The following is a 27,517-nucleotide window of genomic DNA, read 5'->3' on the forward strand; positions in this document are numbered from 1 at the left end:
ATGTCGATGTCTAGTTTCGACATTTTGGTAAATCTTATGCGAGAACATGGACAGATGGTTGATTCGCGATTTCGGAAAACGATAAGCATAGAGGAGAGATCAACTGTAACATTGAGGTAAGTTGAATTTTTTATTATATATGTATAGTATATAAATTACAAATATATACACACATGAGAAATATTACAAATTATAAGTTGAAATTATTGTCTGTTGTTTGTGATTCTTCTAATGGTGGTGTAAATATATGCGAGGACTCAGAAGAATTATAGGTATTAGATACTGATGGGACGGATGAAGGATGGGGTTGTGAATAGGGTGGATGCCAGAATGATTGAGCCTGATGGAATGGTGGTTGATAATATGGTGCCTGAGTGTAAGATGTATTTGTTATAACTGCAGAAGTTTTAATATTTTTTAACAGTTGTAGTACCCCCATTCTAAATTCTAATTTTTGTGCTTCGTTGAGGGATTTTATACTCGGTATTAATGACTTAAAAAAGGCAGCATCTTCGTCCCTGTCTTCTCTTCTCGTACTTTCTTCCAGTACCTGTAGGAGTTTGGTTTCGAAAGATGCCGCCTTTCTAGAAGTTTTTGTCTGTCTTGGGTGTGACGGTAGCTCAATTTCTTCTGGATCATTATTGCTGAGAAGTACTGCTTCTGTTGGTGTATTGTCATCATGTGTATTGTTTCCGGTATTTTCAGGCTGTTCGATGTTGAATTCAGTACGCTGTCCTTCTAACTAAGGTATCATAAATTGCAAGATATCGTAGTACACGTAATTCTTTCTTTTCTTAGAAGCTGATGTACACTTTGTTCCGAAGTACAGGATTTAACTTCTTTGGAAAAACAATCTTTATGTTCTAGGTGTTATAACACAAATTTTAAAAGATATGGTATCAGGCAGAGATGAACAACATTATTATTTAAGTGGAAAGTTCAAGTATCGAATAAACGATAAAAAAAAGTATTCGACGAGTAACGATAATTTTTTTATTCGTCTTTTTTTGCATTTTCCTTTGACGGTTTATTCAATGCCGAATAATTTTGTGGTACACATTCAATCTGTCAAGAACAGGAGAGTGGAAGACGCGTATGTTACAATGCAGTATTTCCCAATGATTTTTTAACCGACTTCGAAAAGGAGGAGGTTACTCAATTCGACATGTATATATATATATTTTTTTTTTTTTAAATGTCTGTTCACCGATTACGCTGAGATGACTTGACCAATCGGAATGAATCCTGTTGCATCTTGTAGAGCATGCCCCCCCCCCTCCCCGATGATCCCATTATCACGACTTTTTGCTATTTGTCATTTTTTACCCGTTTTTTTTGGCCAAAAAACCGTAATTTTGATTATGTATATTCGCCGATTACGCCGATATGGCTTGACCAATCAGAATGGAACCTCTTGCATCTTGTCGAATATTTCTTCCAGTTGGTCGCGTAAAAGAAACATTTTGTGATTTGTCATTTTTTACCCGTTTTTTTTTTAAACAGAAACATTTTGTCTTGCTTCTTACTCCGAGACGGATGGACCAATCAGATTGAAACTTCTTTCATCTGGAAGAGCATTTGCCATTTGGTCCCATAGCAAAACATTTGTCCTTGTCTTATTTTTTACTACTTTTAATCACTTTTTATCACAAAAAGCGTACTATTTCACGCATGTTTGACCTGAAATCGATGAAACCCCTTACATTTTGCTGACGGAGAGGTTTTCGCAATGATCACAGATGCAAAAATTTATGAGTTTCTGTATTGTTTATAACTATTGTTAGTGCAAAATTCCTATTATATGATGTAACTCGGTGAGGAAATTACCGAGCGCGATGGAACCTTCCGCATTTCATGATACGTGAATTCGTGATGTTCCCATTTGCAAAAATTTATGGACACTTTTATTGTTTATAAAACCATTGTTGGTGAGAAATTGCTATGCTCTGGTGTAGCTCAATAAGGAATTTACCAAACGCAATCAATCCTTTCACATGGATTCCTGATAATCCCATTTGCAACAATACGGTAGTATAGGCCCCGCAGGCGCTCCTCCGGGATACTCGCGCTCTGATTGGTCGGGAGTTTCTGTTTCTGGAATATCTCCTTAACGAAGCCTCGAGCAACATTTTCGCTAAGGAAAAATTGTTTCAACCCCCCCTCCCCCGCGGAACAAGTCTTTCGAAGGACCTCCAACGTTTTTGAGTCATCCTGTATATTGCTCATAACTGTTGTTATTGCATGAAACCTATTGGTTATAGATTGCCACTAAAAAGAGTGAAATAAAATAATTTTTTGAAAAAAAATTTAACCGACTTCAAAAAAGGTATAGTGAAAAGTATAAAATAATTTCTAGTTAATTTATATGAATACGCACTAGCTCTATATTTATTTGCTTAAAAGTATGGGAAAATGCAGTGAAAAGCATAAAATAATTTCTAGTTAATGTATATGAATACGCACTAGTTCTAGATATAATTGCTTAAAAGTATGGGAAAATGCAGTGAAAAGTGTGAAATAATTTCTATTTAAACTGCATTGTTATTCACCATCGTTTGGTGAATTTGGTTAAATTATTAAATACATCATATTAAATGCAATGCACCTTTTTCGGAGGCGGCGCAGATGTAAACATTTTTTAATTTCGGTTTGGGTTAGCTTTTGGTAGAGGCGGCAATATTGAATGCTGTCAATGTATACATGCTTATTGTCTATGAGGAATTAATAGTTAATGTACATAGTATGTACACGGAAATATAGTGTGAGTAGATTTGTGGCTTCTTTGGAGGGGAGTGGCGGCCATATTGATTACTGCTAATGTATAAACTCTCCACATGGAAATACTGTCTGAATAGGTTTAGGATAGTATTTTGTAGGGGCGGCGATATTGAATAGTGTTAATGAATATGATGTCTAAAGTGGATGTAATGATAGTAATAATTAAAGACCATACTTTTTGTTTCTCCGACAGAAAATTAAACCAAGTTTGGCAATTTTGAATATACTTAATTTTAAATTTTGCGCCGCCTCCGAAGAAAGTGCATTGCATTTAATATGATGTATTTAATAATTTTACCAAATTCATCAAACGATGGTGAATAACAATGCAGTTTAAATAGAAATTATTTCACACTTTTCACTGCATTTTCCCATACTTTTAAGCAATTATATCTAGAGCTAGTGCGTATTCATATAAATTATCTAGAAATTCTTTCATACTTTTCGGTATGAAGTCGGTTAAATTTTTTTTCCAAAAAATTATTTTATGTAGTAACTCCCAACTCCAACTTTTTAAACATTTCCTTGAGATCTATTCATAACTCGGATCGATTTAAATAAAAATCAATTTTTAATTAACGCCTTTTTTCAAAGATATATTTCAAGTAACTGTTATTTTGGACGTCTGATTAAAATATAATATTGTAACGGCCGAGATTGTCGGCGGGGTTGTGTGTTGGTTCGCGGCAGAACTTGAGACGCCGAATCCGCGGGCAGAGTGCCTTGATAGGCAGCGATTTGAAAACGCGACGGTTCAGAGATAGGCTTGCAAGGGTGGCTACTTCAGGTTTCACCGTGCAGAGTTTAGGTGGTCAGCGTTGTCGGCTGTGCCACACTTGTGCATAGACTTTTCCTACAGAGTTCCCCTTATCGGGCCGGAGACTGCTGGTTTTGCCGAGTAGGGTGAAGAGTCAGTTTTGTCCGCTGTGTTCTACGCCACTACCTGGTTCACTAGCCTTGGTTTGTCTTACTCTCAGACTGCCTTGACTACAAAATGTTGCCCTTTTTGTAGGCGAGCACGGACCATGGAGAGTACAAGTTTTATGGTTCCTCGGCGCTACCTGACAAGACACTCTGCACCGCGTCTAGCTTCGAGCATACGTACGGGGTTTTCCCTTCCAGGGGTGACGTCGTTACGGGTTCCGTGTAGGGACGACGCGTTACAATATTCATTTTTTTAAAGAATATAGTCTTGGAAGCTAATAAAAGCCATACTAGATGTAATGATTTATTTTTCAGATACCTTGCTACGGGACAACATTTTGCGGCATTGCAATATTGTTTTCTCATGGGAAGAAGTACAATAAGCATGATACTGCATGATACATGTTTACTATTATGGGATATACTCTAACCTCTTGAAATGGCTGAACCAAATCAAGCACGATGGTTTTAGGTAGCTGATGAATTTTTTATTAGAACACAATTTCCGAATTGTGTAGGAGCCGTTGGCGGCAAACATGTTCGATTAATGTGTCCACAACATAGCGGATCTCAATATTATAATTATAAAAAATTTATCTCTCTTGTTTTAATATAGTTATAATAGTTATTGCCAAATATGAATGGTTCAGAGCAACCTTTCGTGTTGGTTGGAGATGAAGTTTTTACTCTACACACAAATGTACTGCGTCCTTACTCAAAGCGGGATTTAAATGAAAAAAAACGTATTTTTAATTATAGATTAACAAGAGCCAGACGTTTTGTAGAATGCGCATTTGGCATCCTAAGCAATAAATGGAGAGTGCTACATACTGCTATTCTAGTACAGCCGGATTTTGCAATAAAAATTATAAAAACGGCATGTGTACTACATAATTTTGTTAGAAGGAGAGATGGATATCAGTTTGAAGACACTCTGACAAATAATTTAACTGATATAAGTGTCCGTGGTACTGGTAGCTTAACACAAGGTCAAATAGTAAGAGAAATGTTTGCTGATTATTTTTGTAGTCCAGAGGGATCACTTGCTTGGCAAAGAAATATGATATAACATATACACGCAAAATTATTTTAATATATATCAATACTTATACCTTTATTTCCAAATCAAATGTATTGTTAAATAAAATTAAATATGGATCTACCTTTCTTTATTTTGTCTGTGTTTGAAAGTTCATTCCAGTTTTCAAACATGTCGGCACCAATTTCGTCCCATGCTTTGGCACGCTCATTTTTATCACTATAGTTTTTATTTGATATTTGCCATAAACATTCATGGCTTTATACTAAAACGATGAATTTTTCCGTATCGAACATCTTCCTACAGTGGTAGTCAGATTTAGAATGAACGACTGTTGCGACTGCGCAGGTCAATAATCGTAAATGTGAACGCGTTCATTTGAAACAATGTGTTCAGGCGGGCGAACCGCGCCGAGCGGTCGCGGTAAAAAAATCGCCGTGCGGCTGAACCGCTCAAGTGTAACACCTCTCATAAGATTCTGTGTGTTACGTGAGACGCGGGCCAACTGCAAGTGTGGCGCCGGCCTTACTCGTACTCCTGCTGTCGGTCTGCTGCAGCAGCACCCTGGTCTCGTCCATGTATAATATGGTACTCCTTTGCTCTGTCCCCAAGTCAATTTGAGTTCGCGAATATTCCATCCACTCTTGTCGATGTCGGCGAGAGAGCGCGGGCGCCACTTTCCCTCTTCGGGGACGAATACCGACTTCTTTCAGGCGGTTTAAAACAGTTTGGTGTGGAATGGACCGTCCAGTCTCCGCAATATGGATGACCTTTAACACGAAACTACAAATTTGGCGCTCTTGTAGCGCCATCCGCTAAAGTCGGCGGTCTTCCCTGTCCGTCGTGCAGCGGCGACGGCCCTGGGGGTCTATTCTCGAGTCGTACGATCAGTTTTCGTATACGCAAGTTGGTCACTTGCACATGATATCGCTTCTAACGGTATTCTCGAATCGAAAGCTCTGATTCGTATACGAAATGTTTCGTACGGTTTGCATCGGGTGGGCTATGACCACACGAAACGCAAGTTCGTATGAAATTCGCGCATGCGCACTAGTTTGTATACGTGTATACGTGTATAACCTAGAAAATGGCAAATTTCAGTAATGCCGTAAATATAGCCGTATTAAATGAAGTATTATACGATCCGCCTTCTAGGGGGATCGTTCGACAACGTGTCGATCCATTTGAGATACCGGATGATCAGTTTATAAAATTATACCGGCTAAATAAATGTATGGTTACCGACGTTATAAATATCGTCGAAGAATTTGGGGAACCAGTCTCTCGGACGTCAGCATTAGACTCCCAGACAAAGGTAATTATATCATATTAATGCTTTGTCCACATGTATAGTGTTTACGAAAACAATAGTCTGATCAATAAATAAAATGTCGCACATTATTACTATAGTCTTTCTTTGATGTCCATAAAAATTCAATACGTTTGTAGGTATTCTAGGAGATTAAATGTTATTTTATTTATAAGAGACTAACTTAACTATTAATAAAATTGAAATAAATAGAGTCCGCTTAACGATCCGCTGTACGTCTCTTCGCGTCGTCTTTACCCTTCGACCCCTCAACTAGCTCTGTCCGCAACGCTTCTTTCCCTACCTACCCTTAAAGTTAAAATCTACCCAGGGTTTTTCCCAGGTAGGGGAACGTTGTCCTCGGCGCCCTCGCCGAGGCGCACCTGGACAACATCGGCCAAGTGGCCTGGTCATAAATTAAACTAAACTAAAGCTACCTTACAATGTCCTTATGTCTATCCTATAGCTAGCTAGCTAACTCTCTCTCTCTCTCTCTCTCTCTCTCTCTCTCTCTCTCTCTCTCTCGCACGCACGCACGCACGCACGCACGCACGCACGCACGCACACAGAGCCATTCTCACTCCTACAGTATTAACAGCATTGGAATTCTTTGCGCGAGGAAACGCATAGTGTCATAGATGCTCTAAATCAGCAAAATGAATGGGTAAAGTTCCCGAGAAATATACAGGAACTGCAAACTCTAGAAATAGATACAGTGTTATTTTTCGGAATTTTATGGTTTATTATCATATAATTGTAGTCCCAAGACATTGTACAATTATAACGTTTGTATAATGCATTATTTAGATTTTATCAACTGCATGGATTTTCCGGTGTTATCGGATGCATCGATTGTACACACGTTGCAATCGTAGCTCTTGGCATCAATGATCCGGAGTATCCAAAACATATATGTATACGTAAATCGTAAAGGATATCATTCCATAAATGTTCAATTGGTACGGTAACAAAATAATAAAACTGAAATAATAACATCACGACTATAAGAATATGATATCGCTGTTACAGGTTTCTGATCCTGATTTAAGGATAATACATGTGAATGCACGATTCCCTGGGATTACGGACGATAATTATATTTTGAACAATAGCAATATATTGGCAGCCCTAAAAAGTATTAACGAATACCATGGAAATGGTTTCTATCTTCTGGGTAAGTTATACTGCTTTTATAAGTAGCTACTAATTTTTGTATGAACAGAATGCAAATTCACAAAGTTTCCACTACAAGTTTCCTAATTCCCGAGCAGTGTATATTATTTAAAAAATTCCTCTGTTTTACGCGTTTCAATCTGTTAACATAAGTTTCTTCAACAACTACATGTATTATGTAATGATCAATGATAATTGCGTCATCACGCGTCATCAACGCGTGCGTGGTATCGCACAATATGTGCATACAAAATGGACTCCCTGCGCCTCAGCAAGAGGAAGAAGAGTATGAGGTTGATTAGAAATTTATAATCATGTTCCTCAAATTGAAGATTTGAATACAAATGTAAGAAGAGCGAATACCGATTTAGCAGGAGGACGAGCGCTTCAACAGCATATAATTAGGTCCTTTTCTTACTTAAGAAGGAGAATATTGTGTTTACATAGTATTTTTATTTTATAATATATAATACACCAATAATATATGAAATATAATACAGCAAACATACAGAAAAATATATACACTGCTGGACAAAATTGAGGGATCACTAAAATTTTTCGAAAATTTTGGTCATATTCAAATGACTATATCTTCGCGAAAAATGGTCATAAAAAATATTTGGAAATGCCATTTTGTAGGCCGAAATCTCTAGTTTTCGAGTCAGGAGATCAACATTTTTTTTGTCTGGCCATATCACTTTTTTTTTTAAATTAAGTGCAACGAAGGAATGTTGAAACATTTTCGTTAACTTTGAAGGTATGCACTGTACGAAAAAAATTTTTCTTGGCAAATTCAATTAAATGGTATTATAGAGTAAACTTTTCTCTTTATTTTGGTTTTTTTGGTTTTGCTATGCAATTTTTATTGGCCGAGTTCTTTATGATTATGTGAAAACGGGTACTTTTCACTTTGAACGCCTATAACTCGTGAATACATGATCGTGGAAAAATTTCAATGAATGTTTTGGACAGCTGAGGAACTTTCCTTTAAAAGTCTTTGGTTCCCAATTTGATGACATTTTTTTTTTGAAAATGACCTAAAAATTTGCATATCTACCACTTTTCAGAAAACATGACGCAATTTCAGTAAAAATCAAGGAATCATACAAGTGCCTACATTATTTTTGTGTTAAGAGTGCCCACAAACTCTGTGCAAAAGGCCGAACTCATCTGATTTTTTTTACCTTATGTCCTCGATGGCGAAACATGCGACATGATCTGAAAACTTGAGAGATCACTTGTTTTACGTTACGTTTCCGTTTCATTCAAAACCACTTTTTGTTCTTGCAGCGTCTTAATGGTTATTGCGTGTTTTCTTTTCTTAATTCAACGTCATTTTAGCGTACAAAAAAAGGGTTTAAAAAATTAAAGAAAAAACTTTGTTCAATCTCTTCACAATGACAAATGCCGGCGGTATTTTATCAGTTTTGTCATTGTAAAGAGATTGAACAAAGTTTTTTCTTTAATTTTTTAAACCCTTTTTTTGTACGTTAAAACTTTTACCAGGAAGGATTCGAAACTCGGTCAAGCGGCGTGCGAGTCTGGTACTCTACCGGTGCCCCCACCGTTACAGTTGACGATTGCTGCAACTAAACTCGTACATCAAGGTAAGAATAAAACTTTAATTACAAATATCTCAGAAACTATTGAGTGTCTGCCCCTATAATGGTATATACTCGTATTCAGGGGAACGAAATCTATAAGTGTACAAAGTTTCAATGAAATTGGTGAGTTGAAGTTCTTGCATTCTCCTTGTAAGAAGAATATGCATAACGTACATAGTTTATCATAACGAGTTTATATGACGAGTTACTTAAATTTTAAGTAATTCTTGAGTACTTTCTTTTTAGTAATTATGCAATACATTATTCTTAATTACTGAGTAATTCAATTACTTTTAAATAATTTCTTATAACTACCCAGAAAGTAATTAAAAGGTATTCCAAATCTAAAGTAAATAAAAATATCTAAAAGTAATTAAAAGATAATTATAATTACTTTTTAATTATTTTGAGGTAATTTTATATACTTTAGATTTGGGATACCTCTTAATTACTTTCTGGGTAGTTATAAGTAATTGAATTACTCAGTAATTAAGAATAAGGTATTGCATAATTACTAAAAACAAAGTAATCAAGAATTACTTAAATAATTACCTTCTAATACAAAATTGAAATTTATTATACTATGCAAATTTTCGAAAGATAGAACTTTCATATGTTTCATCCGTAGTGTGTAGTAGCTAAAGTTTCTAAGGCTGCCGCAATTCTTTCTTTAGCTACTACATCCCTCTCCAGCAATGCCAATTTTTTATTATAATATTCCTTTCTATTTTCTTTATCTTCCTCGGCTATTCGTGCCAGAAGCACTGAAGCTTGTGATTTCATGCCAGAGGTTTGTTTTTGTAGTTTAGTGGCTCGACGTAGAGGGTCTTTCTGTCTCACTATAAATAAGCAATATATTAATCTAACTCCCATGTCCAGCGGGCACTTTTAACTTATAAATAAACATATTTAAAATAGAGTTAAGTAAATAAATTTGTTATGAAAGTTCATAACAGTAACCGTTTCTATATAAATAGAAAAATACATCAGCTATTACTTACCTTTTTCTATCTTAATCGTCGGTCTCTCCACTATTATTCAAGGGCCAGGTTGAGAGTCTGCTGGTTTTTCCACCTTCTCATTGTCCACCAAGTCTGTATCTAAATATTCTTCGGAGTAGTCCTTCAATAGAAAAAGTAATATTTTAGTACCTTGGATATACTTTTCAATTTTTAAACATATTTGCGTTTCATCTATATTGGAATCACCTTTTACTTGTGTTGCATGGATTGTGTTTAGGACACGTTCCTCCTCCACCGATAAACTTTCTGTATTTAACGGACCACCGCCTGTGGCATTTAAATTTCTGTTAATAGAAGACTGCTTTGCCTTCGCTTTTCCTCGGAAATCTTGCCACGTCTATTTTACAAAGGAAAAAAAGTATGTTAATGCAGCTTTTGCAAAATTGAATATAAAACACTTATAAACACTATGTAAACACTAACACGTCTCCATTGTTTCCAATCTTTCTTCGCCCCTGGCGAAGCGTTTAAAATATTGGTTATTTTTTGCCACAAACGCTGCCCATCCTTATGCGTATAGTCGGCCGAAAATTTTGACCTCGTTAGGTTTGGGTTTGATTCTATAAATTCAATAAGAATTTCTTTTTGCTCACGGGATATGTTCCCCGTTCGTTTAGATGGTTTGCCCTTGTCGCACATTTTTGTTTCGCGCAATTCTTTCCACGATATTTCCGCAAACGCTTGTGGGATAATACTGCCTTTCCTCAAACGCTTCTCGATTAATACTGCCAAGTTTCTAAATTTGGGAAAAACCTATGGTCACTCGGAAGTACCGTCGCATCTCGTGGCCTCAATAAAACATTACAACTTGAGTGTAATAAACGGGCGGCTAGGGCCTCTTGCACAGCGTTCTCGTTTACGGAAAACTACACGTGACATTGACAGGACGCCATGTATATTTCCGTTGATATTTTCTAAAGTTGAACAATCATTGGTTCGTCTCCAACGCGTAAATCTGGCAATACTGTAATTTCATACGTATACGAATCAGTGATTCGTATAGTGCTCCAGAATACCGTTTTCGTATGTGAATGATTCATACACGAAACACGCCATACGAAAGTGTTCGTATACGACTAAATTCACACGAAACTCGAGAATAGACCCCCTGCCCCCGAAGACGCTTCAATTCGCCTGTCTCTCGGTATCGTTGCACCGCCATTCCGACGGCGGACTTTGACAAGCCAAGGGCCGCGGCTACGGAGCGTATCGCTCCCCGGACGCCACTCGGTGGACCACAACGGCCGCCTCAGATTCCGTCATTTCATAATTACCAATGTTAACTACGGAAAGAAGTTTTATTAAAAATTCCGTAAAATTGAAGGTCACTGATCAAAACAAACAAATTCACTTACCGGTTCACTGAGTTCACTGCACTGAAATTTTTTTTAAAGTTTGAACTGCTATTTAGGTTTGTTTTTGGCACTCGCAATTGGTTCGAAAAACTTTGCAGCGAAGTGCTCTGCTCACTGTCGTGTTAGCTTCTGGCATTCTTTTTTTCAGTCACAAGGTTCAAGAATTTTGCAGGCAGGTAATTCCACCAAAAACTACCCTGATTGGCTACATCGTTAAAATCACTACCGAGCGGGGTACGATGGGTTGCCTAGCTGCCGGGCGCTCTTGAATGCTGGCTCCATCCACCTCACTTACTATTCTTTCAAATCTCCGATTTGACAACGAAAGCATGATTAAAAAAATCTGATTTTTGGGGACCTGTTAATAAAGCATTCGCGCATCCGATACCATGAACGGCGTTGACGTGGGGTTTCTCATTCGCTTGGTACACAGGCCTAAAGTCGCGGGTGGGTTTTCCAAAAAAAAAAACAAAAAAAAAACGTCATTTTCGTATTTTAATGCTATCCACGCGGGGAAAAGACATCAAAACTGTGTCACTCCAATGCCTTGGACCGTATCACATGTGTTCCACGCAACGAAACATCGTTCCAGCCCCTACACCTGTGGGTGAACCACCCCTAACTCTGGGCCACCCTGTTCAGCTCCAGTGGTAGTTTTCGAAAGGGTGTTGAAAAGTGGCGAACTGTTCCATCCTTCGAAGGGGTGCCTATGGGACGCACGGCGTGGGCGTTGGCATTTCCTGGATCAGGAGATTCCAGGGAATGCATTGAGCCCAAATTCGGGACTGAAATCCAAAAATTGTGGATTTTGGAGGGGGTGGCGTGTTGTGAGGGGTGGGTTTGCCCGAGAGGGATTTTGAGGGGCTCATTATGTAGTGGGCATCGAGGAGGGCCGCCCCAAAGGTTTTTTATATTTTTTCAACCCCTTCCGTCACCCCTGGCCTCTTCAGAAGTGGCGTTTTTCGACGTGCCCCTCTTTACGGGGGTGAATTAACCCCTTCGTATCAACCCTCGCCAAGGCAACTTTGCGCACATTTAGAGGACACTTCAAAACTACTCCTCGCGAAGTTTCCCCAAAATCGGTTGAAAACTCCCATAGATATGACGTTTTAAGGAAGTGTCCCTTTAATTTTGTCCGTCAGTGTAGATAGTGGACACCTTCCTATACGTACATATAAATTTATTTTAAATTTTCGTGCAGAAAACATAGTTCGTGCACATTAGCCGGTAATAACTGTGCTCGTGATTGTACGACTACATTTCCAGCTGTGGAGAATAAACGTTCACTCTTGACTTGTGTAGCTAAGGCAATTTCTAGCCGCTTGCGACAATATGGGAAATCGCGCCTGATACTGCTTCCACCAATCCCTAATATGTGTCCCTCGCGGTACAATAGATTCTTTAAAATATTCATGGATTTCTTGGTTCTTCCTTGTTGTGAATGTCTCGGCCTCTATTTCATAGTTACCTAAGGTTCTGTCGAAGAACGCTAATAATTTCGATTTTTTGGTACCGAATCAATAAATTACAATGTTAAAACGAATTGATGAGATAAAAAAAAGAGATATTTTATTCATATATGTATAGTGTATACTGTTCAAAACTTACCACTTGTACTACAACTTGGAAGGCTATCATCATCCTGTTGTCTCGAGATGTTCCTATTCAACATGGCACCGTTTTCTGAAAGTGCAATTCTGTCACTGAACATTTTCTGCATTGTATGCTTTTCAGCAGGTTGTAGCAAGTAATCTTTAAATCTTGGATCTAGCATCATGCTGAATATGTAAATGTAATTGTTCTCTATAATTGGCTGAAATATTTCCTACAAGTAAAACATATTTCATTTAATATCATTTCTTTTATGCTCTGTTTAATGCTATTTAATTGCAATATTCCATTAAACAATTTAACTTACTTTTAATGTGTTTTGAAGACTGTTCGCAATATTTAATATTATTGAATTGCCCGTCGATTCTTCCAGCAGGTGCAGCAGGGCAAAGTTGGATAGTATCTCGAGATTGTCGGATATGATTCTCCGCTGAGGTCCTCCGTTGCATCTTTAAACGGTTCTAATACCAGCGTTACTGTTTGTAAAAAACTCCATTCCTCTGCGTTCAAGTTGTCCGATGTCCCTTCTCCGCATAAAATTATATTTAAGCTATCTTGCAAGCGCAAAAATCTTGCGAACATTTCATACGTGGAATTCCACCTTGTGTCCACTTCCTGTATTAACTGTAGTGGAGTACCGTCATTGTTAATACTTTTCTGTACCGTTACTAAGGGTATAGCCGGGTTTTGGGGTCAAAAATGCTCTTAGACCGATTTCGATTCGCGACGATGTATTCGATAGGTTACCAAAAAAGACTAATCTGTGCCAAGTTTGAAGTCCCTATCTCGACGGGTGGGGTAGTAAACAAGAAAAAACAAAAATCACGTTTTTGACCAATTTCTCTTGTCCTGCTGCATGAAAAATTTTGAAAAAAATCAGAGATATTTCAGTTAGTGAGGTACATGTTCCAGAATTCTTTCAGATTTTTCAGTTTAAAATCCAAACTGTGAAAAATAAAAAACGCAAAAAAATGATGAAAAATGCCGGTTTTGCATCGAAGGAATCTGAGAACTATGATTATAAAATTACAGAAAGTGTATATTATTGTTATTATTGTCCTCAATTTTTTTCATATTTTTAGGAGTGGTGCGCCGTAGTTAGAAAAATCAAAAACCGATTTTTTTCGCTGTTTCGGTGTGTTAGAGCAATTGTATACAGAATTTCTGTATACTTTTTATGAAATATATAATTCTTAATGTTTTGACATCGATCAAAACAGTATAGGTATTAATAAAACTAATATATCTAACAATTACAACATACACTTTGAGAAATATCTTCAGAACTATCTACGATATTTTCTAACAGCGTCCGTGGCGCAAGTGGTAAGGTGCTCGGCTGTTGGGCCGCTGGATACTTTTTGAGCATAGGTTCGTATCTCCAGTTGGTACATATTTTTTTTTTTCGTTAATCATATATTTTTTAATTTCTATCAATGCAACAATGATAAATACTTATTTACTGCTACGAGCCAGGGCGATAGCGACGCGCATGTGAGCCCTGCGAGTGGGGTGGATTCGAGAATTGCGCCGATACGATTAATTAGTATGTGTCAATGGAGCCGAAGATTTGAGGATAGAGTAGATAATGCAGACGACTCTGACGCGAAGTCAGATAGTTGCAGGAATCGGTATCTCCCAGTGAAGGGTAACCGTAGGTTAAGGTGTTTGATTGTCTTGGTTATTGGAGACAAATGCAGACGCCTCTGACGCGAAGTCAGGTAGCTGCTGGGAATTGGTATCTCCCAGAGGTAACCGTAGGATAGGTTAAGTTTAGGAGTTCGGGTTGAGTACACAATGACTAAATCCTATCGTTAAAATGTAACACGCGTCGTTAATAAAGCCTCGGAACTTGTTAATTTAATAGAATAATAACTCGAGCGGTAAAGTTATTATGTTGTGGGATCATTACACTGACTAGGATTGGTGATTTCAAAGTAAAGGTTTGATGATTGATCTTACAGACTTTTAAGTTTACACAAAGAGTATATATTCAAAAATTACTATACTAATTACAAGTGTCCAGTGTCGTGTTGTCGCGGTTAGTGTATGAAGTTAAAATTACCTAAGTGTTGCGCGGTGTTGACGCACTGGCGATGCGGGGGTCGAGAGTACTTTTATGGTCGTAATAGATTTTAAAACCGTCTTCGCGGATCTATATGGTAACGATGATCGAAAGGAACTGAAGCCCGATCTCACTAGAGTACTACTCTACAGATCAATCACACCTATCAATGTGTCTCTAACGAGTAACTCTTTCATACTAGCCCCCGAGCAACGAAAATCGTGGGTTTATATACCCCTAAATGTTGGTGGGGAAATCGCCAGTGATTTCCATATTAGGAAATTTGACGGTTGGATTTTCGTTGCTCTGAGGTCAGCAGCTGTGTGCCCTGGGAAAAGGGTAGATTAGAAAGTATCCCACGCAACGCGAGTCAAAGATGATATTAAGAGGATGCAGCTGCAGGATGCACTCCAGTGAGATCGAGCTCCAAATTCCAGAAGGGTAGATAAAATAAGATTAATGAACGCGAGCTTCTAAAAATGGAGAGTTTCTGTATACGTAACATTACAAATAATAAAAACATATTTTTATAATGTTGTAACATGCATTATATACATAAGAATAATTTTGGTGCGCTCATGCCACCGCTCCTCTTGTCAAGTATCTTATCAACTACGATATTGTTTAACACGTCTTACACTAAAGTACCATATGAAATTCAGTTTCGAGTCACTTATCTTTAGTTTTGTAATTCTTAGCCCTCAGTCCTCATGTTGTGTTATCCTTAGTCCTCATCACTGTCTTCGTTGATAACAGCTGTCACTTGTTCAACGTTAAATATTTTACTGAGTATTTCTGCAGGGGGTACAATTTTTGACAGATACCGAGGATGCGATAAGAAATAAATAATTGCTGCTACGTGTGAGCAACAACCAATTGTACGATTACCATTAGCACATTCGCAACAATATCTTTTAATACCTGTGTAGCCTATTGAATGTGGTGTGTAGTCAATGTAACATCTATAGGTTTTACTGCTAATGTGACGTGATTTTATTTCGAATTTAACTATATTTTTAGATTCTTTAAGGCACCGAATATTAATATTATTTTCGTCGTCCATCAGTTCTGCTAAATATGATACTGCTTGAGATAGTTGATACGAACTAGTAAGTAGAATTTTAAGATCGCGTTCTGTCATTTCAGGAAAATCAAGAATTTCGGAAGCTGATAATTGTTTAAAAAGAATCTTCCGCCTATTCCAACGTTTATTTTCTACTTCCACTGCTAATGTATTATCAACATTTTTTTGAGAAGCTATTCTATCAACAATTTCGTCGCAAAGCCCTGTGTCTGAGTTTAAACATTTTCCGAAGACGTTATTTAAAAAACATGCTATTCTGTACAATATTCCGACCTTTGGAAGCAATTTGTTATCTAACTGATGATGAAGAAGTCGATATTTCTGACCTGATTCCGTGTATAGCTTCGACAACCCAACGAACCTTTGTAACCTGACGAGATGCATTGGATTCTGCAGTGGAAAGTTGATTACGCTTGCCTTTTAACTCAGGCATAAGAAAAGTATAACCGCGATCTTCTAGATCAGACTTTACATCCTGGAAACCTCGATCGACGATGCAAATATCTCCAGGTTGCAGAAGAGTTTGCAAACCATTGGGGTCTTACATGACAATCTTCATTATCTCTGCGTCATTCTGTTTTGCATAAAAAGACCCTAACATATCAACAACATAACCGTTTGTAGTACAAACTGTAAATGGTTTACACAACGGTACTTTCTTTTGCACGGAAAATGATTTTATCTGAAATTCGTTATTTGAACTTTTTTCATGACGAATATATGTTCCATCGAAAATTAGCGCTAACTGATCTGAAATATTATATAATTTTTTAGCAATCGGAGATGTATAATTTTCTATTAAATTGTTCCGCGATAATGCTGCAATGCCAAAATGAACAGGAAGGATATCTTTCTGGAATGAATTTATAACTGACTTACAAAAATCGGATACTTGTTGTTCGCGTTCTAAACCGAGAACTGCGGCTATCACACTATTTGAATTGACAGTACGCAATTTGAAAAGAAATACTACAATAGCCTGAGTGATATCGCGTTGCTGAGATTTTTTCATAGAAGTCATCATTTCCCGAAGTTTAATTAAATTGCTCCATGTTAAACCTGTAAATACTTCAAGTCGTTCTTCCGAAAGTGTAAAATCGCCCACTTTATCATTAATATCTGAATTGCAATTCATAGAGAAGTATTCAAAATAATTTCTCAATTCTTCGGTATCGATCAAAGTACTATTAGAATGTATTTTTAAATTCATTACATCTTGCTCAAACAAACGTTTCTTTAATAAATGGCTACGACGCCACCGATTTCCTTTAGGAACATATAATCGCCGCATGATAAATACTTGTTTTCGAGTTTCAGCTGGTACATTTATTATATTTGATTTTGATCCGCAAACGAAGCAGTACCCATGAGTGGAAACAACTCTACTAAATGGCATTTCTACATACTGAGTAGATGTATGATCAACGTTACTCAAATCCCTAACAAACGATGGATCTTCACTTGAAGATATAGCAGAAGATGAAGTTGATGATTCGTCAGACAATATATTGAGCGAAGATATTCCGATTGAAGATAATTGATTCGAAGGTATTTCAGTTAAAGTGGTGCCGAGTGAAGTTATTTCAGTCAATAGATTTTGAGATGAACAAGAAGGTCCAGCTGAAGAAAAACCTCCGGCTGAAGAAGAGGGTGCAGTTAAAGGGACAGTTTTAACTGAAGAACGGATTGTAGCTAAAGGGACACTTATAACCGAAGAAGAAGTTTCACCTAAAGAAACAGATCTATTCGAAAAATAGGTTTCAGTTACCGAAAAAGTTTTGACTATAGAAGTCGTCTCAAACTGACGCGGAGAATCTTCAGAATCGGAGTTTGTAACTAACCCTTTCTTGTAAGCGAAGATGCGACACTTGTTATACAATTTATCACCAATAATTACCACTCTTTCTAAAATTTTAGAATAACTAACTGCTTCAACTTCCGCCTGGAGTTTCTTAATCTGACCATGCGATTTGCGAATAAAGATATTGCAACGAATGCACTTGGTATGGTCGGTTTTCCTTTCAAAAAATTGTGCTCCTTCAGACGACATATTGAAAATCAGAAATGAATATACACGGATAAACACAAACACAAAAAATACACGCCGATAAACAATATTTGAAAATTATTATACCGATAAATAATATATGAACACGCGTAACAGTTCACAATATTACACGTAAAGTTAATACCATTGTGTTACATCCGGCCCTATCAAATGGTGTCCCTTTTCATCGACCTTGTATTGCGAATAGTTAAGATCAATAGACTTTAAGGAATACGCTCGGTAAACGATGCGGAAATCGTTCCTCGGGAACGAAATAATGCAAACCGCGAGTCAGCAAACGGGCGTCAGCGATGTTAGGCCGTTGCGTACGAATCGGCCATCGAACTTGCGACATGTCCAAGATTCGGAAATGTAGAAATTAAGATTTCGAAATTACGATCGTGCCAGGCGAGGATCTAGGGGTATATAAACCCGTGGTCACGACCACGGACGCTTTTTTTTGTGTATTATTTTTTGTCCGTTATTATTCTGTACTCGCGGACAGGTTAATCTCTCGCGTTAGTCTCATTTAGGTATCATGTATCGTATCTCCAGGAAAGTAAAGAGTTCGCGTAAGTGAGAACATACGCACTAAAGATAGAGTCATCGCGGAGTTACCTACGAAAGTCCGACGTTTATTATTCGCCAATTATTAGAGTCCCGTGTCGCGAGTGTACAACCAGACCAGATCAACGATTGGTATTGTTAAACCATTTTCAATTGTATAATTTTTATTCTTGTTTGTAAGTAATCCCAAACTCAGTTTTGTTTCATAATTATATTTGTTAATACTCAAACTTAGTGACAATTATTATAGAATCCCAAAATTCCTTCTTTTCCAATTAAATACAGATAAGGTGAGCTTTAGCTCTTTAATCGAAGACAAGAATCCTTAAAGAAAGTCCCAAAACTAGTTGGGACGTAACAAAATTGATGTCAGAAGTGGGATTCGTCTTCCTTGCTACTGAAACACGGTTTCCTTAGCACAAAACTTATCTGTATTCATTTTTTTTTTATTATTTGAGTTTTGGATTACATTATTGTTAATAACCACCGCCATAATGGCTATCCCACAAACAGTCGCGCCTCCCCTACCTACCACCGCTCCGGCGGCAGGGCAATCGTCTAGTAGGAGGTCGTTGGAATTTGAGACGTCTGCTATTGACGTCCTAAGACAACGAGATGACGAGGATAGGGTATATCGCGCACTAGATACTATTCCGCGTTTTGACCTCCGACTCACAAGCCTGGAAGAATTTATGGGAGCCGTACAAAGTGTCATATACCGAATCCCACCAGGATATGAGGAGAAATTTGTAACGGAGTTGAACTATGAATATGTTCGCATGCCGTTCAGATTGAAAAACGCCCCAGCAACATTCCAAAGGTTAATGAATTAGGCATTACGAGGATTAATTGGAAAAGACTTATACGTTTACTTGGATGATGTAGTAGTATATTCGGAAACACTGGAGGAATATGATCACCGACTCAGGAAGTTCTTTGACCGACTCCGCGAGCACCGCCTCACCTTACAAACTGACAAGACCGAGTTTCTCAAGGAAAGTGTCACATATCTAGGTCACATAATATCAGCTGACGGAGTAAGGCCGAACCCCGAGAAAATTAGAGCAGTGTCAGAATTTCCGATTCCAAAAAACAGAAAGGGCCTCAAACAATTCTTAGGACTGGTAAATTACTATAGACGCTTCATTCCTGATATGGCAAAACGCGCAAAACCACTTACGAACTTAACGAGCATAAAAACTCCTTTTGTTTGGATCAAGCAAGCTTTGAGGACTTAAGACAAGCCCTGTGTAAGGAACCGGTACTACGAACCAGAACTGTCTCCTACCGAAACCCGGCTCCACCAAAGGTTAACCCCGATGATCTCGGAAGAAGAAATTGACGACGACGAATCTAGGGCAAATCTTTTCAACTCTGGTAAGCCCTTCTCTCTCAAAGGAACAAGTTTCCATCTTAAGAAGTCTCGATGAAACAATGGAATTCCCGGAACCAGAAAATTTGGATGAAGGATTAACATCGAATAGGGATGCTGAACAGAGACCAGCTACGACGACGAAACGTGTATCTTGGTCGCTGCCTCCGATTGAGGAAGCTTTAAATATCCTCCAGTCAACGATGATACATCCTACCTCCACTGCCCATAAAGGAGATTCCATATCTTACACAGAAGAGACAACCCAGCACACTCCCTCGTTAAAACGATCAACGGAATTCGATACATTTATGGATAATATGAAAACATTAGCTTCATCGGCAAATATGGAAAACCTACATCGTTCCCAATCTCGGTTTCGCGAACCAGCAATTCAAGCACAGAAAAGCACCACTCCAGAATGCGATATAACCATCTTGGAAACAACGCTAACAGCCGCTTCGGATAACTACGTTCATTTTATACCAGTCGATCGAGTTCTCACCAGCCCGATAAGCAAAACTCTAAAAGCACTTAACTTACTTCAAGAAACAGATTTACTAACGAAGGATTTAGAAGAAGGACGAATAATAGTTACACCTTCCGAAAGAGGGAAAATTTTTAACATTGTTGCAATCAGGAATTTCTTCCACGAGGTAAATGAACGAAAATTGGAACAATTATTAGTCGGTCTTCGAACCATGGTAGAAAAAGAACGCATCAGCTCGTTTCGAATAGCAGCGCATGGCGTAACTCTACACCATTTCAGTGCCAATACCTTCAAATCTTATTTAGAAGAAATATTTCGGAAAATACCAATAAAAATCAGAATTTGCACAGGGAAAATTCAAACACCTGAACAGGATCAGCGCGAGGACATTATTCGGTACTATCATGAAAGTTTAATAGGAGGACATAAGGGGGTAACGAATACTTACCAACGGATACGAAACCACTTCGATTGGCTACGAATGCGACGCGACATTGAAGATTTTATAAGAAACTGTCGCAGTTGTCAAGAACAAAAGCTCGTCCGCATAAAAACTCGTGACCCAATGCTTATAACGGATACACCAATCAAACCGTTCGACAAAGTGGCTCTCGATACCGTAGGTCCCCTTCCTATGACCCCTAGTGGAAATCAGCACATCTTAACTATACAATGGTAACTATCAAAATTCTGCATGGCAATTCCATTACCGGATATTCGTGCGCTTACCGTCGCCGACGCTTTGACGCGCTATTTCATCGCAATTTTCGGAGCACCGCGCGCTATTCTGACCGACCGCGGAAAAACTTTCATCAATAATTTAATGCAGGGCATAGCTCGCGTATTTAGAGTAGATCACGTTACAACATACGGTTACCGTCCCCAGACAAACGGCTCATTAGAAAGGAGCCATATCGTTCTTACCGAATATGTAAAACACTATTTGGAGAGATACGAAGACTGGGACTTGCTATTGCCCTTTGCGACCTACTCGTACAACACTTCGGTACACGAAGCGACAAATTTTACCCCGTACGAAGTAGTATTCGGTCAGTTAGCCAGGGATCCATTCACGCCGCTGTCTTAAGACGAAATTGCAACATATCCTTCATACGTACAAAATTTGGTTCAACGCCTAGATGAAATTCGGTTAATGACACAGAAAAATATAGATGAAAAGAAATTACGTTCAAAATTATATTACGATCGCAAAAGTAACGAAGTTAATTTCAAGCCAAATGATCTCGTCTATGTATTAAAAGAACCGCGAATAGGAAAATTCGATTCACACTACGAAGGACCCTTCAAAATTTGCGATACCATCGAACAAAATAACGCTATTCTAACAAAGGAAAACGATCAGAAATTCATGAAACACTTCGACATATTAAAGCATGCTCACACCAAGGAAAAACCGCCTTGAGGGTAATTGATATCGGTTAACAATAACCGAGGTGGTAACAAAATTAGATAAATTAAAAATCTTTTTCTTTCCTCTTATCAAAGGCAAATAACAAAATTGATGCCAATAAGTTAAAATTCTCTTTAAAAATCTTGTTAATAATAACATCATTGCCAATACGAAAGTTTTTTTTTTAAACGGTTTAAACGACATTGTAACGCGAATTGTAGTCGCGACCCTCTCCTCTCACGCTCGCGCCCCGTCCTCCTTCCCCACTAGCAGTTCCAAAGGCCGCTGCCAGGCCGGAACCGCGCGCAACGCTAGCGCACGGCGCTCTGTCACTACCAAAAGTGGAGAGCGCCGTGCATAATTACCGAGACGCGCCGCTCGGGAAGGCAGAACGCCTGAGCGAGCAACCGATGTAACGTATTTCTCGACTATGAAAGGCTAGTTTCGCCGCTCAAACGCTCTCATTCTTTTCTGTAAACCCATACTCTCCTCTTTCCAACGGGGCGCGTCCGAAGAGATCGACCAAAGAGCCCTCTTTTCGGACGCGGTGAAACCGTCTAGCCTGTCACCCCACAACGAAGCTCGATCTTCGTGGCGTGGGAAAACCTGAGCCGCCGGTAAGACGCTCATTGCCTGGACAGGCGTCTCCGGGTCTCCACGGCTACTCGCTCTGGGAAGGATACTCGTGCTAACGCCGTTTATCCGACCTCACTAGAGCAACTCCCTCGTTAACTCCCGTCTCCCGAGATCCTCCTACCGCCGACTAATTGTTCCGCGCCGCAGCGACCGACGCCTCGAGGCACCCGCGACCACCGTGCTGTACAGTGCCGATACTCGCGTACCATTTACGCGCACCGCCGAAGGCCTACCCCTACGACGCGAGCCTGGAGCCCGGCTGACGACGGGCACCCTTCGCGACGGTTCAACCGCCCCGAACCTGAACCACGTGACAACATAAAGTCCCTCATAACCCAATCGGTCAGTAAATTTTTCAAACCGCGATCGTCGACCTGCGAATCGCTCGAACCAACAATGCAAAATAGCTGCTGGCAAATTCCATCGGCACACTTGTCACTAAGCCTTATACTCAATTAGCGATTTCTCATAACACGAGGCAATATCGGCATGAAATTTTACTGTAGTTTTTCTCCCAACAGCAAAATGTCGACTACGCAAATCATGTTACTGCTTTGCTATATCCTGTGGACTTTTAGTACGGCCAACGAAATCGAAGAAGACTACGAGATTTTACCATTAAAAAACAATCCAGCCTATATTATGAGGAGGTACGGCCACTCCGAATCTTTCATGCCAAATGGAAAATAATAACTGCTTTAGATGTACAAGACATACTAGACTCAAAACCACACATACAATCACAGATAGAGAAAATCAAAACAATTTGCAACACTCATAATTAGGAAAATTGCCCAGTGGACGTACTTAAAACCCAGTTGGAATAGAAATTAATGGACGCAAATCGGTACGAACAACTCTTACGCTATAGTCTGCCGAAATCCGTACCTACAAGGTCGCGAAGATCGGCACCACTAGGATTCATCGGTACAATTAGTAACGCTCTTTTCGGAACACTCACGGAGAACGACGCGAAATACTACAACCAGGAAATAGATAAAATTTACAGGGACCAAACGCGTCTATCACAACTACTAGGTAATCAGACACACGTTATCAAATCAGAATTTCAAGGCATTCACCAAGACCTAATAAATCTCAGAAATTCATCCTTGAGAATGAGCAATAGAATAAAGGAAATAGCTACAGGATTACGGAAGCTTAACGAAATTGAGGCAGATATGGAGATACAAAGGGCCGCAATATCTTGAACGAACCTAGTAGCAAGACACGTAGACGGGTATATTCAAGCTCTACAAATACTGACCGAAGCAATAATGTTCGTTAAACTAGGAATATTGGACCCCGCAATATTAGCACCCGATCAACTTGCAGAAACGTGCATCCAGATAAATCAGTCAACATCATACGAATTCCCCCTATCTTTAACGGAAATACACTTAGAGGAATTTTATAAAATAATTACAATCAGGACTGCCTACACGAACGGAAGAGCACTAATATCAATAGAAATTCCTTTACTGGACAAAACACCTTTCAACCTCTACCATTTGCATCCATGCCCTTCCTTTCTACCCGTATCTCACAACACCTCTACCGCCATGCTCATAATTCCACAGACACCATACCTGGCGATTAACAGGATCCACCAGGAATACTTCTTGCCAACAGAAAAATTTATGCAACGATGTAAGACTCATCCCGATAAATACATTTGCCAACTTACGTTACCATTATACGACCTGGAAGATACACCAACTTGTGAAACCGATATTTTAACGCACACAAACAATGGAATGGAAAAAATGCAATGTAAGATCTCTAAAATCAATTTACACAATCGCTAACCATCTCTCAACCCCAAATGCGTAGTTGTACTCCGCCAAGGAGAAAACACCAGTAAAAATAAAATGTAACCACCGCGCAGCAGGATATGAAGTAATACAGGGCCCCGGAATTTTAAAACTGAACAAGAACTGCCAGGCACAAATCAACAACTTAAGACTTCTCGCATCCGAGACAACAGCATTTCAAATAAACTCAACATTTAGACCATCTTTAACCTTAAACATAACGCAACTAATACCAGATTTGACACCGCACCATATTAAAATAATATCCGACTACCAGGCACAAGCCCCACCGATAGAACTATCACCAGATAAGACAAATGAACATACCATCGCACTAACAGAAATCGAATGCCAGGCCCAAGATCTGGCAAAGTAACACCGTACCGAGCGGGTAATAACATATACGACCTACGGAGGTATTACAGTAGGGGTGCTGGTCATTACAATTGGAATATTATGGTTCATTAAAAGGAATTCCAAAAACATTTGCGAAAGAAGATCTAAACCTAGAAAAGGAATAGAAATGACAATAAGGGAACGAACAGGAACAAGAACCACCGGAACACCGGGTATAAGGCCAACGATATCACCTCCACTATGCATTACCGAAATCCCGAGTACACGTCCCGCAATCGCAGCAGTGACATCGGGAAAGACAACGCACGCACATTTCTTCTAAAGGCAACAGGTAAAGCAAATCCAATCAGAACTCACCGTTACCACCTCCATTCATACCTAATATACCCTATATAAACCATCGCACGATTACACCACGCCATTATCAAAGTTTTTTTTTTGTGTGAACAACAAAAACCGAAGTAAAGATCAGCAAAAATGGGTTTCTACAAGAGACAAAAAAACGGTATGTATTGCGAAATCATATAATTCATAGACAACGAGAGCAACTCTCCTCGAGTTACAATCCGTAATTAGCAAAAGTTTTAATTTTTTTTCTCTTCCTTTCTCTTCAATCTCGAACAGCTACCCTGCCGATATTCGACGATACGAGAATGCCGCGTCTAGACACCCCCGGCAGAAAGGGTGCTGCCAGCACCCATCCTGGGTCAGATCAGGAAAAGGGAGTGTATACAAATACACTCCTGGGTAGCACGGGATGGCACTACAATTTCCGACGGATGCCATTGGGCACTCCCCGAAGGGGAAGCCACAAAATACGAACCAGCCTATATTCATCAGCTGGTGATAGAGGGCCGCAGGGCCCACGCGGCGGCCTCATGCTCCCAATGCAAGAGACGAGCACTAAACCGCGGCAACCCCGAGGAGTGCCTCGAATGTTCTGGCACAATAGCCAGGATACCTTGGCCGGAGTTAGCAGTACGACCGTGCATAGCGGTACAAGGACCAAGGACCCCCCCTTCCCCGAATACTTAGGCTAGCCGTGACACATAGACACTCACCCCTTATATTTTAAGTCATATATATATATATATATATATATATATATATATATTCGGTTCTTTAAAAATTTTTTATTATTATTTAAATTTGTATTACTATTATACAACGGAATTATATTTTATTATATTAGATTTTATTATATTTATACTATATGTACATGTATGTTCGTTTTATTATTAATATATTATTTCACATTTTATTTCATAACATGCGTATTATATATCCGATTTATTATTACTGCTCGCTCGCTACGCTCTCCTCTTTCCAAAAGGAAAGTTCAGTATTTATCTCTTTTATTCATACCCTATTGTACCCCATTTCGCTAATTTATTTTATATTTTAATTTTATATAGCAAATCTATGGGATAAAAAACCAAGATTTGTTTTTCGACGAACAAAACCATATAGTTAAGTATATTATTTATAACGCCATAACGATCTTTAGTAACATTGTGCGGTTTGGCAACACACGAGTTGGAGCACCTGCTTTATACAAGGCAGCCTCTTGAGACTGTCTTGTGTCTGGCAAGGGGGGTGTAACGTGCGGCCCTACCGAACGGTGCCTCACATCGTCAATTACCAAACCTTTAGGAATGCGCACGAACCACGATTCGGAATCGTGTTATTAAACCGAGTCGCGTGAACCGCAAGTCAGCAAACAAGCGTCAGCGATATTAGGCTCTTGCGCACGAATCGCCCATTGAATTTGGGACTTGCTCCAGATTCGGGAAATGTGGCAATTAAGATTCCGAAATTACGAATTGCGCTAGGCAAGGATCTGGGGCTATATAAACCCATGGTCACGACCACGGAGAGCTCTTTATGTATTATTATTTTGGCAGTCAATACTCTGTAGTCGCGGACGGGTTAATCTCTCGCGTTAGTCTCATGTAGGTATCGTTTATCGTATCTCCGGCTGAGTAAAGAGTTCGCGTAAGTGAGAACATACGCACTAAAGATAGTCACCGCGGAGTTACCTACGAAAGTCCGACGTTTATTATTCGCCAATTATTACAGTCCCGTGTCGCGAGTGTACAACCAGACCAGATCAACGATTGGTATTGTTAAACCATTTTCAATCGTATAATTTTTATTCTTGTTTGTAAGTAATCCCAAACTCAGTTTTGTTTCATAATTATATTTGTTAATACTCAAACTTAGTGACAATTATTATAGAATCCCAAAATTCCTTTTTTTCCAATTAAATACAGATAAGGTGAGCTTTAGCTCTTTAACCGAAGACAAGAATCCCTAAAAAAAGTCCCAAACTAGACGTAACACTCCCAAAGATTTGACACTTAAATTAGGGACTAACTGTATATAGTATTCTTCTAGCTTCTAAAAAAAAAAAAAAAATTCAAATCATTTAGACCAATTTCAAAACAGGGAATTGTGTTTTAAAAGGTGTCTGAATATTAATATGTGTTAGATTTGATGCGTGAATATATATTTATTGAGATGTGCATTTACCGAATTACAATTGGTAGGATTACAAAAGACAGCGTGTTCTAAGACTTTAGAAAAACCGACGATCGGGGGACTCCTCCAAAAAGTACGCTAGAGGACACTCTCATCTGGCGCGAATTACAAACCAGAATTCCTTACAATATGAGTCACTACATAAGCCTAAAATATAAATCATTTGAACGAAGACGTCCATAGGTAAGTGAGGAAGCAGGTTGCGTTGTAGTAGGTAAGTCGTGAGATCGAATCCCACTGGAAGTACCAGAAATTAAAAGAACTTGTTCATCGTTTTCATCGAATCTAATCGCCAGAAATGAGTATAGTAAAGTAAGA

General features: G+C 38.8%; 1 protein-coding gene across 1 annotated transcript; it reads left to right on the forward strand.

The window, feature by feature from the left end:
- On the forward strand, positions 1 to 27,517 carry LOC128882383 (uncharacterized). The gene is made up of 5 exons (XM_054133980.1): positions 1 to 116; positions 4,198 to 4,272; positions 6,967 to 7,009; positions 7,080 to 7,224; positions 25,283 to 27,517. Exons 1-5 carry the CDS (start codon positions 1 to 3, stop codon positions 25,696 to 25,698), a joined length of 795 nt encoding a protein of 264 aa, XP_053989955.1. The 3' UTR covers positions 25,699 to 27,517.

The sequence above is a fragment of the Hylaeus volcanicus genome, unplaced genomic scaffold (assembly GCF_026283585.1).
Source record: "Hylaeus volcanicus isolate JK05 unplaced genomic scaffold, UHH_iyHylVolc1.0_haploid 11334, whole genome shotgun sequence".
NCBI lineage: Eukaryota > Metazoa > Arthropoda > Insecta > Hymenoptera > Colletidae > Hylaeus > Hylaeus volcanicus.

Excerpts from the sequence above, each read along its gene's own strand:
- LOC128882383 (XM_054133980.1), top strand. The coding sequence starts at position 1 with ATGTCGATGTCTAGTTTCGACATTTTGGTAAATCTTATGCGAGAACAT. Across the intron at positions 4,273-6,966 it reads TGTCCACAACATAGCGGATC|ATACGTAAATCGTAAAGGAT; the intron begins TCAATATTATAA and ends AAACATATATGT. Across the intron at positions 7,010-7,079 it reads ATTCCATAAATGTTCAATTG|GTTTCTGATCCTGATTTAAG; the intron begins GTACGGTAACAA and ends TCGCTGTTACAG.